Source organism: Myripristis murdjan, chromosome 19 (genome assembly GCF_902150065.1).
Source record: "Myripristis murdjan chromosome 19, fMyrMur1.1, whole genome shotgun sequence".
NCBI classification, from domain to species: domain Eukaryota; kingdom Metazoa; phylum Chordata; class Actinopteri; order Holocentriformes; family Holocentridae; genus Myripristis; species Myripristis murdjan.
The window spans coordinates 24,289,158-24,303,211 of NC_043998.1; the positions used below are offsets into that span (position 1 = coordinate 24,289,158).

The 14,054-nt window shown below is 43.6% G+C and overlaps 1 protein-coding gene across 5 annotated transcripts in view; it reads left to right on the forward strand.

The window, feature by feature from the left end:
* Window positions 1–14,054, forward strand: part of ankfn1a (ankyrin repeat and fibronectin type III domain containing 1a) — a 212,847-nt gene that overhangs the window by 32,375 nt on the left and 166,418 nt on the right. For all 5 annotated transcript variants that reach the window (XM_030077909.1, XM_030077905.1, XM_030077906.1 and 2 more), the window contains one exon: window positions 1,637–1,908. In XM_030077909.1, the coding sequence (XP_029933769.1) occupies window positions 1,637–1,908 (272 nt within the window). The remainder of the gene's footprint in view (window positions 1–1,636; window positions 1,909–14,054) is intronic.

Below are 14,054 nucleotides of genomic sequence, written 5' to 3' on the forward strand. Positions count from 1 at the left end.
TAAATTTTTGTCCAAAATTTTCTCTCTTTTCTCTTTAAAAGTTTATATTATATTAAGTTTTTTTTGTTGTTCCCGGTTACATGAGACTGCAGTAAACCACACAAACTTCATTTATTTCTCATTAAAAGAGCAAAAATATAAACCAATGGATTAAATTTACTTGTATTCCAAAGCGATTTATTTGAACTGCAGGTTAAGTGGCTGGGAAAAAAAAGAAAAAAAAAAAACAGTTTTCTGATGTGAGTGCAGTACCGGCACAGTCCACGGTGGCGCTGTTCTGGAATCAGCACAGTGTGATAGGAGAAGAAGAAAAGCTTTATTTTTCAGTGTGAATTTTGTATTTTTGGTGTATTTTTGGTGTATTTTTTTTGTATTGTTTTATAAATGACAGCTTTTAAAAAACTGAACCTCTCTCCCTCTCCGCCCTGACCGCGTCTCGGGTCACATTTTGAGTCTTAGATGTTTATTTTTCTCTCGTTTTCCTTTGTTTTATTTCATGATGATATTCTGAGCCGCCGCCGTTTGCAGGAGATCCTCTTCTTCTTTCATCTGCGCGGCTCCTCATGCAGTTTTAATAAACACAATGTGAGAGCTCAGGTAGACCGCTCGGGTTCAGCTGGAAACCTGAGAGACACACACACACACACACACACACACACAGAGCCTCTCTCTAAAAGAATGGGAATGTGAGCGGCCTCGCCTTAAGGAGCGCTGAGAGTAAACGGGCTGAGGGAGTGTGTGTGTGTGTGTGTGTGTGTGTGTGTGTGTGTGTGTGTGTGTGTGTGTGTGTGTGTGTGTGGCACCTCGAGGAAGCAGATGCAAAGCGCTGCGGTGAAATTAGACTTTTAGATTTGACTTTTTAAAGTCAATTCAGCCTCTCTCTGACCTTTTTGCTGCTTCTGACTTGAGCTTTTATCTGGAATTTGTGTGTGTGTGTGTGTGTGTTTCCTGGAAGCAGTGTGTACAACATGTAAAGACGACAAATAAAAAAAAAAACAACAACAGTTCATATATTATTGAAGCGGTCAAATTTCACAATAAAAGTCCATAATAACTTTATTATCTGCACGTTCAGACCTGAGTGATTATCAATATTTGTTTTGGTGGAAAACCTTTGCAGGTGATCATCAGAATCTATGATTAGAAGTGACTTGGTTGGAAAACATTCACAGGATCTAATGATGTATAATATCATAAATAATGTGCATCTTCATCATCATCATCATCATCATCATCATCATCAGCGTCTATAATAATAAAACATAACTGAAAACTGAGAGCCTGTAATTATGCAAATCATTAAAAAAACAACAGGTTTATCAAATATTCATTGGCTGCCGATGGTGTGTGTGCACTTACGTTTGCGTGTGTGTGTGTGTGTGTGTGTGTGCATGCACCTTCCTGTTGTTCGTGCAGGGCTTCTACAGTGTGTGTGTGTGTGTGTGTGTGTGTGTGTAACTGTGTGTCTCTCCACCTGTTGCTCCCTCTTTAATCTGTTTATTATGGGGCTCTGCAGTTACTGTGTGTGTGTGTGTTTGTGTGCATGCGTGGCTCAGTGTGTGTTTGTGTGTGTGTGTGTGTGTGTGTGTGTGTGGTGTCCAGTAACAGCATGGTGTCTCTGGTTTCTGTTGTGCAGGCTCTGTGCAGCGCGACTTCTGGACATCCGACCTGTCCCCCGTGTCAGGAGGAGGAGGAGGGGGCGGGGGGATGAAGGGCCTCCCCCTCCCCCTCCCCGTCCCGCTGGCGGACGGGGGCGGGGCGGCGGCGTGGGCCGGGGGCGAGCGGGCGGCCCTGAGGAAGACGGTGTCGGTGGACGAGCGGCTGCTGCAGCCGGCGGGCGGAGAGCCGCGGCACACGAGGCTGCTGAGCCGCCTGGAGAGAGGCAGGAAGAAACTCAGGAGCCTCCATGTGAGTCCACACACTCCAAACCCTCATGTTTATGCTCTAATCTTAATCTCTCTTCAAACAAGGTGAGTAATCTGCCAGTGGGATGAGATAATCCCACTTGTTTCCAGTGTTCATCGCAGAATTTTCTCGACTCAGGTGTCATTTTCTGCATCCCTGGTTTTATTCTGCCTCGTTTCAACACTTTTACACTGAAACAAGTGAAGCTGCACTGGATTAAATGGGATTATCTCATCCCACTGCGAGGATTTTTTTCTTTTTTTCACCTTGTTTGATGGAAAACAAGATTTTTATCACTGAAGATGAGGCTGAATGACTTTAACATGGAGACGTTTCGCAGTGCGCTCTGTTTCTGTGGGTTTTCATTTCTGTCGAAGGAATCACGTCGGATGAGTTTGCTCAGGTTGCAGCGGCTTAATTCACATCTTATACACTATGACGGCCAACGTGTGGGCGAGATTATTTGAACGCAATGTTTTAATCTCACCACTTTTGGATTTATTCACTGCAAAAACGCAAAATCTTACCAAGATTATTTGTCTTATTTCAAGTCAAAAATGTCTTATTTCTAGTCAAAATATCTCATTACACTTAAAATAAGACATGATCACCTCAGAAGTAACTTGTTTCTAGACAATTTTCACTTGTTTCAAGTGAAAATTTGCTTGTTTCATTGGCAAAATTTGCCAGTGGAAAAAGTGAAAATTCACTTGAAATAAGTGAAAATTAGCTAGAAACAAGAAACAAATTTTGCCAATGAAATAAGCAAATTTTCACTTGAAACAAGAGACAATTGTCTAAAAACAAGTTACTTCTGAGGTGATCATGTCTTATTTTAAGTGTAATGAGATATTTTGACTAGAAATAAGACATTTTTGACTTGAAATAAGACAAATAATCTTGGTAAGATTTTGTGTTTTTGCAGTGTTTGACGAGTTGTGGCACCCGGACGGTTCCATGATGAACATGAAGCAAAATATTGTTTCAGAGGGCAGGATCAGTTCATGTGTGTGTGTGTTGGGGCTTCATGAGGGTCAGTTTGGGGTTCCAGGACATGAAAAAGTGAAAAAGTGGCTCTAATCTGCCTCTAATCTGCCTGTTGCCTTGTTGGTGCTGCTCTGCTGCCTGGAAAAGAGTGAAAATTCAGTGGAAGTCCATTAAAAATAATGAGCTGAGGCTCTCAGGTGAGTCAGCCTCTCAAACAGAAGCTGTTTGTTGACCCGTCAGCGGATTTAAATGTTCCTGAAACGAGCGGCGGTACATGATGATGATGGTGATGATGATGATGGTGATCATGATGATGATGGTGATGATGATGGTGATGATGGTGATGGTGATGATGATGGTGATGATGTCGTCGCCTCTCTTGGCGTCTCTGTTCTGTTTTTCCTCGCTCGCCCTCCTCCTCTGCAGACCTCGACTGCATCGACCTCTCGAGTCCTCTTTCTGAGCTGCTGTCACATCCGAGAGTGTGGAGGGCACACACACACACTCGCAAACACACACACTCACACACACACGCTCACACACACACTCACACACACACACACACACACACACAGAGAGAGTGAGAGTGAGTCAGGGCCGGTGCACAGCAGGCCGGCTGTGATGTTGCAGGGCAGTGAAGGAGCGCAGATGGACGAATAAATCAGCCCGAATTAGAAGCTTTTTACTAAACGGAGAAGTTTGAGGTGTGGAGGTGAGCGCAGCCGGACGGGACGGGGCGGGACGGGACGGGACGGGATGGGGTTTGACGTCAGCCTCTCATCACGTTGGAGAACTGCTTGTTTTTCTGTGCGGTGAAAATCTGTTGTGTCTCCCTCCCGAATGTGACAAAATATGCCAAAGTGTTGTGTAAGCTCGTTATGAATCAGAAGCAAGAAGCGGTGACGTTTTTTTTTTTTATCTGCCAAGTACAATAGAGGGACAAGAATCTGTCACACACACACACACACACACACACACACACACACACACACACACACACGCTGTTAAGAGTTAAAACGTCTTGGACTGCTGCTGACAGGATCTCAGCTCTCATTGGAGGAGATGTCGGCTCAGCCTTCATATGAACGTGTTCGGCACTTTGGTGCAGACAGTCTGAGAAAAGCTGCTCGCTGGGAACAAGAGAAACGACGTGCGTTCAGTGTAAATGCTGCTTTAGCTGAGAAAAAGATGCCTGATTTATTCAAATAGTGAAGATCTTACTTTGAAATGAACTCCTTACACTGCACATAAGGCTCTTTTGCAACAGATACTTTCCTAATCTGATTAAATCCATTCTTTCTCTGCTTACATTTACCGTTTTCCCCACCGTCAGGCCGTCTGCAGGTCCTCAGAGTCTTAACATGTCTTGAAATTCAGTCATAAAAGTAGAGTTCAGAATGTTAAAAGCATGCTGCTCACCATAAATCTTGAATTTACCTGTCCCAAGCTCTTTAAAAAACTCCTTGTTAGATTTACTCCATAAAATAACATAACCCATCATATTCCAACCTAAAACACTACAAAAACTCAAAATCTTACCAAGATTATTTGTCTTATTTCAAGTCAAAAATGTCTTATTACTAGTCAAAATATCTCATTACACTTAAAATAAGACATGATCACCTCAGAAGTAACTTGTTTTTAGACAATTGTCTCTTGTTTCAAGTGAAAATTTGCTTGTTTCATTGGCAAAATTTGTTTCTTGTTTCAAGCTAATTTTCACTTATTTCAAGTGAATTTTCACTTTTTCCACTGGCAAATTTTGCCAATGAAACAAGCAAATTTTCACTTGTTTCAAGTGAATTTTCACTTGAAACAAGTGAAAATTGTCTAAAAACAAGTTACTTCTGAGGTGATCATGTCTTATTTTAAGTGTAATGAGATATTTTGACTAGAAATAAGACATTTTTGACTTGAAATAAGACAAATAATCTTGGTAAGATTTTGAGTTTTTGCAGTGAACTGAACACTGTGTTTGGACCAATAACACGGCTCTTACTGTTAGACTCACCTACAGTGATGATTTGAAAAAAGAAAGGTATTTTATTCTGAAATCAGTCTTAAATATTTATAAAAATGTATGTCCTGAAGGTCTTACAAAGCTGGACATGTACATGAGGATTTGTTTTTGCTGTTCAGTGTTCAAAGTTTGCCCCTCCTCCCTGGCTCCGCTGACCGCCAGCAGCCAGTTTTCCTTTGCTAGGATGGCAACAGAGTGAAATGTAACGTCGCTGTCCTAGGAAAAAACATGCCAACGTGGCGTCGCTCTTCATCCTCCTCCTCTCCCTCAGCGCTCGCCAGCGGGTGAACGCCAAACCCCAGATTCACTCTCGTCGTGGAGCAAGTTTTGTTTGCTCGCCGTTTCTCCTCGCTAGATTTCCTTTTTTTCCGTGTCTGTGATTTTCGTGGCTTCCTATTGGACGTGGTGTGATCGATCTGGCACCGTGCTGCGCTGTGATTGGCTGGGAGCTGCACACCTGCTGCCTAAAGGCCGACGCCCAGAAGAGTCCCGAGCTCAGCAAAACAAGAAAATCCAGGCAGAGGGCAGAGTCTCTGCAGACACACACACACACACACACACACACCAACACACACATACACACACACACACACACCAGTTTTTTAGGGAGTTGTTCCTCATCCGATGTGAGGGTCTAAGAGACAGAGGATGTTGTTTTCCTGTAAAGCCCCTTGAGGCAGATTTGTAATTTGTGATATTGGGGGCTATATAAATAAAATTGACTTAACTTGACACCAACACACACAGACACACACACACCAACACACACTGCTAGTGGCTCACTGTCATGATGGAGAGGAGCCGTTTTGTCTGTACATTATTTTTTTTAGGAAAATCCTGCTCATTCTGCCTTTAAATGTTAAAATTTATCTTCAAAAGCTTAAAATTCAACTCTGATTCCTGTCGACACGTTCATCCAGTATCCATGCAGAGTAAAGTTCACACTGTGTCTGGTGTCTGCAGCTGCAGAGGAGCTGCACTGCTGCTCTGGAGGTCAGTCAGAGGAGTTGGCTCACATGAAGTCAGTGCAGACGTAAAACTTTTCTCCTGCACTTTGGCTGCGTCCCCAAACCAGAATCCAGCCGAGGAGGAAATCAGGTCTTTCTCATGTTCAGCTGCTGGAAGTGACGAGGAGTCGGGAGGCGGGAGGCGTGCGCGGGCTCGTTACGGGAAAATAAGCCCCACCGGGCCTTTTCAACACGGTGACGCAAAGCGCTGATTACACGGCGGCTTACCGAAGACGTGAATCAGTCGACAGGAAATATTGATTTGAAGTGATTTCATTAGGAGCCAAAAGGAACTTACAAGCTTCTGCACAGAGTCCAGCAGTGCCGTCTGCAGTAATACAGTAAAGAGATTATATTATTATTATTTTTTTTGGTCACATGGAGGCGCTGGTTAGAGTGCAGGATGAGAGATGGTTCAATTTAGTGCTGATTAGCTCTGCGTCTAATTTTGATGATCAGATTACCCGTCTGCTCGTTTATCAGGTGAAAATCCCAAACGCTGGCTGGTTACAGCTCCACAAATATGAAATTTACTCACCATTCTGTGTTAAAATCATTACAAAAGTATTTCTCTGGGGTTTTTGTTTTGGGTTGCTAGTCAGACTGAGGAAGACTTCATTTTTGAGGTTTCATTTTTGAGACTTTAGTACACTAAATAGACTTCATAATTACTCAGCTAATCAAAAAAAGGAGGTCCAGCCCCTCCTCCAAGCCCCGCCCACATCAGACTCAGCCCCTCCTCTAAGCCACGCCCACCTCAGACTCAGCCCCTCCCACCTCAGATTCAGCCCCTCCTCCCCTTAACGCTCCCCTCATTTTCGCAAAAAAAACAACAACAATCACATGACACAGGGTCTATACACAGCAAAAAAGAGATTAAAGGAAAAACAAGACACAGAAGAAAGACAACAAAAAAGGCTCGAGGGGGGACAGGAGGAAGCAAAGCTTATTTGTATCCTGCCCCCCTTTTCATGGCTCTTACATGCAGCTTTTATTGTGAAATCTGGAAAATGACAAAAAGTAGAACCAACAAAGTAGAAGCAGGTTCCTCTTCTCATCTTCTTCTGCATAGGTGTTCATTTTATTGTGAAAGGTTCCGTAGTTTGTCGTCGATTTTAAAATGCGAAGGACAAAACTCGAAGCAGAAGATGGACCCAAGTAAAAACACTGACTGGTAAACTTGTGTTAATGTAGTCACTTGCACGTCTGACGAACGATAAAAAAATATCAGTTGCGGCGTCATTTTGATTAGAAATTTATATTATTTAGAAATTTATTTTAGAAACAGAATTTTGACGCTACAAGCCGGATTTATGTAACAGCTGCACCCGCACGTCAGGTTTTCTGTCTCTAAATCCTCGTTTGTCAGGATCACAGCAGCAGATATGTAGATGTAAGACTGTGTGTGTGTGTGTGTGTGTGTGTGTGTGTGTGTGTGTGTGTGTGTGGGCTCCTCATCCGCCCGCAGCGCAGAAGAAGAAGCTGTAATCGTGCGTGCTCGGTAGTAACGCTCAGATGTCCAGTCACGCTGACGGCCCGCCGGGCGCTCTCGGCCCACGGAGGCGGTGCTGCCCGGCGGGGGGGGGAGAGGCCGCCGTGTGGGCGGGCGTGGGACATCTGACGCTTCACACTCCTCACGGTCTGAGAGTCTGAGCGCACAGCCCCACTTTGGGTTCCTTTTTTAAAACAGAGAGTGGGATTTGGCAGGATGTGACTGTGAGTGTGTGTGTGTGTGTCTCTGTGTGTGTGTGAGTGTGTGTGTGTGTGTGCATGAGAGTTGGACAGATGAAGGTTTTTGAAATACTTGCAGCTGATATTTTCTGTCAGTGTTGAGTTACTGCAACACAATTCATTTGGATGGCAGAAGCAGCTTTTAGTGTTTTTACTCAAGCTGGTTCTCACCTTGCTTTTCCCCTCAGCTCTCTTTCACACACACACACACACACACACACACACACACACACACACACACACACAGAAAAACTCACGTCTCGGCTTTTTTTCACCTGCGTTTCCATTTTTGCGACAGCAGGTGAGCTGCGTTTGGCGGCGGCATGCTTGTTAATGACGTTTTGAGCCGATCAAAACTGACACCTCCTGCCTCCACAATATGGAGGAGCGAGGCGTTCAAGGTGCCATTAAGGTACCGAATTTTGACGCCCGGCCCTATAAATAATGTTTAAAAGTGTGTGTGTGTGTGTGTGTGTGTCGGCACACCAAAGTGCTGGTTACATGGTGACGGTGGTCATGAATGGAACTGATGCCACAGTTTGAATGAATTACACTGTTCAGGAGCAGCGTCTTAATTTCATTGCACAATGACAATAAAGGCTTTCTGTTCTATTCTGTTGTATTCTATTGCACTTGGGTGCCTTTAGTGTACCTGAGCATGAACCCATGATACACCCAAGTGTCACATCCAGTCCAGTTCAGGACAGGAGATGAATTCAAGTTCCAACTCCACTCATAATTAATACATTTAAGTTATGGATATATTTTCAAAAAAAAAAAAACAAAAACAAAAAAAAAAACCAGAGCTAAACTGAGACCATGTGTTTAATGCTGACCTCTGAAATGTGATGAGTAATGTCAGTGGATTGATTTATATTATTACTTATGGTTCATTCATTGGCCTGCGTATGAAAAGCCGTTGCGGCGGCACGAGCAAGACTTGGATTTCAACGTGGAAAACCTCTTCCCATTAATACACACCTTTCTGCCGATCACGCTGATAAATTGATGGTAAACTTCTGATTAAGCTTGGTGGTCAGTACGTATGAGCTCATTAACACGCTGATTCTCATTGGCTTTCGCCTGGGACGCACCTGACAGCAGTCGATTGATTGATTGATTGCTTGATTTCAGCACCACGGCGACTTTATCAATCACCTCAAATTCCCATGCCGTTCAGTTTTACAAACACGGGCCTAAAACTCTCTGCTAAGCCAGTAGTGATCCATTCATCTGGATCAGAAATATTGACCGATCCAATTTCAGCGATAGTAAGTGAAAATATCGATCGGCCTTCTTAGAGATACGCCTTTATTTTGAAATTCCCATGTCCAAGCACACTGCCTTATGCAGGCGGAGCTCACGCCAGGCAGATCAACGGCAGCCAAGGAAAAGACGATAAGGATCCAATGATCGAATCGAAATCACATGGTGGCTGACTTTTGTGATATCGGAAACTTTTGTATCTTTTATCCGGAGAATCGATCTAATATTTTACCGTGATGAAACTGGAGAGATGATTTTAGTGTCAGCCTGTTGAAGTGGTATAGAAACAGGCCGTGATGTGTGTAAGATAAATCAGAGAGTGTGTGAGTGTGGCTGGCAGGCGGGCAGGGAGGCGCTGGCCGGTGTGTGTGTTTGAGGCTGTGGTTTATGTTGTGCTCGTGGGCGGAGAGACGCTGTGTGAATGTATGCTTACTCACATGTCCGTGTGTGTGTGTGTGTGTGTGTGTGTGTGTGTGTGTGTGTGTGTGTGTGTGTGTGTGTGTGTGTGTGTGTGTGTGACACGAGAGCCGGCCGCCGAGGACAGCGTGGTGGAGTGGGAGCGACATTTAAACGTCACATCGTTGACACGCGTTGCTCACCGAGTGGAGGTTTGACGGGAAATTATGACACTGGGCTGGAAACACTGCAGCTGGAAATAAAATAAAATAAAATAATAAAATAAAAGTGTGTTGTCATGGCCGTTACCAGTAGACACGGGTTTGTTAGAGGTTTTGGCACTTTGGCTGTAGCTTTTATTATTTCATCCATTTATTTACCTGCCCTTTAAAGTGTCGCTTTCTCACTTTGGCTAACTCTGCACGTTTCCATTAAAATGTTGGTAATCATGCACCATCCCTGATGGATAAACAAGTCAAAACAAAACAAAACAAAAAAAAAAAGAGAATACATCCCCATGAAACCACGATGAGCGCCATCTTTTACATCCACAAGATAACTAACTGTACATTTAAAAAGCCTGAAAAATGCAGCGAGAAGAAAAAAATAAAACGTTGACTGCTTGTTTACTAACTTTTTTTTTTTTGGACAAATCTTATATATATGTGATATCGTTATGTTCTAATTTTATTTTCAGCATTTTATTTTAACTTTATTTCATAGGGATGGGGATGAGTCTTTATTTATGTATTTTTTAAAATTAATTTTGGATATAATGTATATCTCCATGCTGACCATTAATTGATAGTTTATCTTTAATTTAAATCAAATAAAAAAAAAAATAAAAAAAAAATCAGAATTAAATTACCACGACACGCCCACCATCAGTGATGCAGTGGTTCCACTCCAAAAATTGGCCGAATTGCTGGCCGGTTCCTCAGGGTGCACCTTGGTTCCAAGGACTTTTTTAGTGGAAAAGGCATGGAGCCTGAGGGAGGTCCAGCAACCCTAACCCCCACGCCCCAACACGGGACAGCATCATACCCCTGACGGATAGATGGGTCACCAAATCTGGCACCGAGTTTAACCCCCGATATCAGTTGAGCTTGTTTGAATTGAACATTGAACCCTGGTACGTTTAGCCCGTTGATCCGGTTTGTTATGGCGGCTGATGGAGCGTGCAATTCGAGTGTTGGACCCTGATTCAAGCCCGACTGCAGGAAGTGAAACAAACACAGATTTCATTGTCCCAGGTCTGCATAGGAACTGGTTCCTTCACCTTCTGAATGTCTGATCGCAGCTTCTTGTGCTGGAAAGAGTGGATCAGCACGTTGTTGATGCCTGGAGCCTGAGCAGGTCTTCGTACTGAGCAACGTCTTCCAGATGGGTTTGATAGGAGCCCAAAGCGGGACAAACACACCCAATTTCAATTTTATTTCAATTTCAGTTTTATTTCTGTAGTATGAAATCATAACAAAGGCTATCTTAAGGAGCTTTACAGAAACCCAGCAGACATTGGCCAAATCCATGGACGAAAGGTGACGGCGCCGACTTCACCTTCTCCTTGCTCCGTTGATTTCTGTTATTTCTATTTGCATCACAGAAGATTTGCTTACATTTCCACCAGTGTATATTTTTGACCCATGAAGACGTTTGTGACTTTTTGCAATCCTGCTTGAACGTAATGTATGTTCTCCAGCACTTTATCCTTCTTTCCATTCTTACTTATTTACTTATTTATTTATTTTTCTGGTGTGATATAACTTGTGTGTGTCTTTTCACGCAACACGATGGGAACTCCCAAAATTTCGTTGTGCAATACGTCTACAATGACAATAAAGGTTATTTCTATTTCTACTTCCCTCGCACGCCCAGCAACAGATGTTTGGTTGCAAATAGAGAAGGAACCAAAGTGACTCAGATCTCAGATTTGGCAAATGGACTGCGAAAGCGACGACCTAAGAAGACTTTTGTGACCCGTTGCGCAAAAAACCCTCAGTTCCTCATCTGAGCCGAGGGGAACTCCACCGCCCCGGCCCCTCGTGGCGGTAAAACCTGAACCAGAGACTTATTTCCGTGTGTTTGGCGTCGGTTTCCCGGGCGAGCGATGGCCGCGTCCCACTTGTTTCTCGCTCCTGTAGAGGCCGACTGATTCAGCGCTCTTGCTCAGCCACTCTAACCTGTTCTGCGGGAAGCTATTTCTGACTCCCAGCTGCCAAACCTGAGACTCGGCGGTCCCGGTGATTCACGGCTGGAGTGATGTGTGACCTGTGACTCAGAGAATATGTTGCTGAAACATATCATTATCATCACTTCACCCTCCTACTTAAACTTGCCTCAGTGTCTGCGTCACCTCCTCATCCACTGGCGGGAAGAAGTGGGTCAACTTTTATTGGAGGGAAGGAAAGTGCCTTCTGAACAAGGAATTAAAACATTTATCCCTGCGATCATTATGACTGCAGTAAATGCCCATAATGCCAGCGGTGGAAAACGTCCCGAAATCCTTCATTTAATTACGAGTGGCAATATCATAACAGAAAATGGCTCCTACAAGCCCTGTTTTCCAGATGTTCCTTCAGTTCAGTGTGAAAACAATGCACCACATCTGATGTTTTGCATGGAGAAACTTCTTCTGCAAAGTACCTAGTGACTCCAGCTGTCAGATGAACCTAATGCAGGAAAAAGTAAAAGATCCCAGGAAAAGCAGCAAATGCTCAAGTCAAGTGCCACGACCTCAAAACCATATTAAAGTGCAGTCATGCAGAAAATTCAGCGCTGACACTTCACACGTTTGTCCAGAGATCTGAAAGCTATCGGCACGTTTTTTTGTGTGTCAGTTGCTTGAAGTAGGAGTGCCGTTTTCATCTTTTTCACTTTGAAATTTGTGCAAATTAAAAGAGTGCCGTCTCGATTGGCCTCAGCTACAAATAAGTATCTCCAAAGTAATGAAATAATATCACGTTTAGTTTTACACGACCATGTCAAACTCTCTTTTTCAATATCAGGTAACAGTCAGAGCTCACATAGGGGGAGCTGCAGTGGGTGAGCAGGTGACGGTTGAATTCCTTGCTCAAGGGCACAACCTGCACAGAGCACTGGCAGAAGTTCCTTTCAGTTCCTTTAGTTTTAATTCGTTTTTAAAGTGGACTCGCTAGTTTTGTTTAGTTTTTATTTATTGAAAATGCTTAGTTTTAGTATATTTTTATTGGTTTCTGTGTTAGTTTTAGTCTGTTTTTGTCAGGTGTGAGATTCAGAAAGGTCAAAGTATCGTCATAAATTCAACAAAACATCAAGCGTTTTAAAATGTTTTTACTGAAGGCAGATGAACAACCAAATACACGGAAACTAAAGACATTACAATACCACATATACACAATACCGTTTCAGTTAGATATTGTTTGTTGTGAAGCCTCGTTTTTCTTTTTATTTCAGTTCATGGAAAAGTTTCTTTCAGCTTTTTGTGTTCAACTTAAAAAGTAGTAACTTGGATTCGGGGTCAGTTCAGTATTTTCGAGCCAAACCGAATCGTGGCCTAAAAACCGGCGTGCAGACCGAGCGTGTTGCACCTCCGGGCATCAGCAGCCGCTTCAGGTCGTCATCACATCACAGGACGTGATTTGAATTTTGAATTTTACCCGGCGTCCTCATCGGTTTTGGCGCAGTGGGGGTTTCCTCCAACCGGCGTTCCTCGGGTTTTTTCTTGAACGTGTCTCTAGTTTGGCACCTGGAGCGAAATACGATCTTCTGCCGAGAAGTGTGTGTCAGATTTAACTTCATCCTCGGTTTAGAAAAGGTGTTTGATCCTTTTCTTCAAGCACAAGTAGAGCCAGAGTTTTTATTTTCAACAGTACGTCCAATGAGGAGTGAGATGGACCGCAAACACATCGCAACGAGAAGGATTCTTGTGTTCAGTCCAGTCTCATCTCCTTTTTTACAAGTGACTCTGGAGGTTGGGCAGTAGATCAGTTTTATATCCATCATCATATAAGAACAGATGTCGTCTTTCACTTTGGAAGTCGTGATATTGTGATACGACTTACTGTGAGATTTTCTGGTTTCAAAGTCTGCATTACAGTAAAGGGATGCAGTTTTCTGAACACAGTAACACTTGCCTCCTCTTACTTGCTCATCATATCCACATTACTAATGATTGTTTATCAAAAATCTCTTGTGCAAACATTTTGTAGTCACCGTTGTAGTGTCGTCATAATTGTCATAAAATAGTGATATTTGTTTGCGTCCACCTCACTCAGCCCTGGCAGCACCTGCCTGTCCTGTGTGATGAAACTCAGCAGCTGTAATGCACTGGTGTTGGATTTAAAAATAATAATAATAAAAAAAAATGTTTCCTTGCTGATGGTTTCCAATAAGAGCGGAAAAAATCTTGATATTCTTAAAGGACAGATTGATATTTTACGGTGTGATGTCCCTGCCTGTGCCGAGTCTCCAGAGCTGCTCTGTCGCTGTAACAAAGCGCCAGGTGACAGTCAGGCGGTGAGTTTGGGCTGAAAACGGAGACGCAGCTGGTGTCCAGGTAAATAATGGATTTCTAGGCAACGCCGGCGGCGGCTCGGCGACACAGGTATTCCTGCGCCGTGTGGAAAATCCCGGGTGTTTGCTCTGCCGTCGTAAAAAACAGAGGAATGGCTCGCCGTTTGTTTTGGTGGAAAGTTTTGGCGGCGGGATGCGACAGGTGGGGAGCCGGCGGGCGGCGGCGCGCTGCATTATGCAGGCCGCTCGCC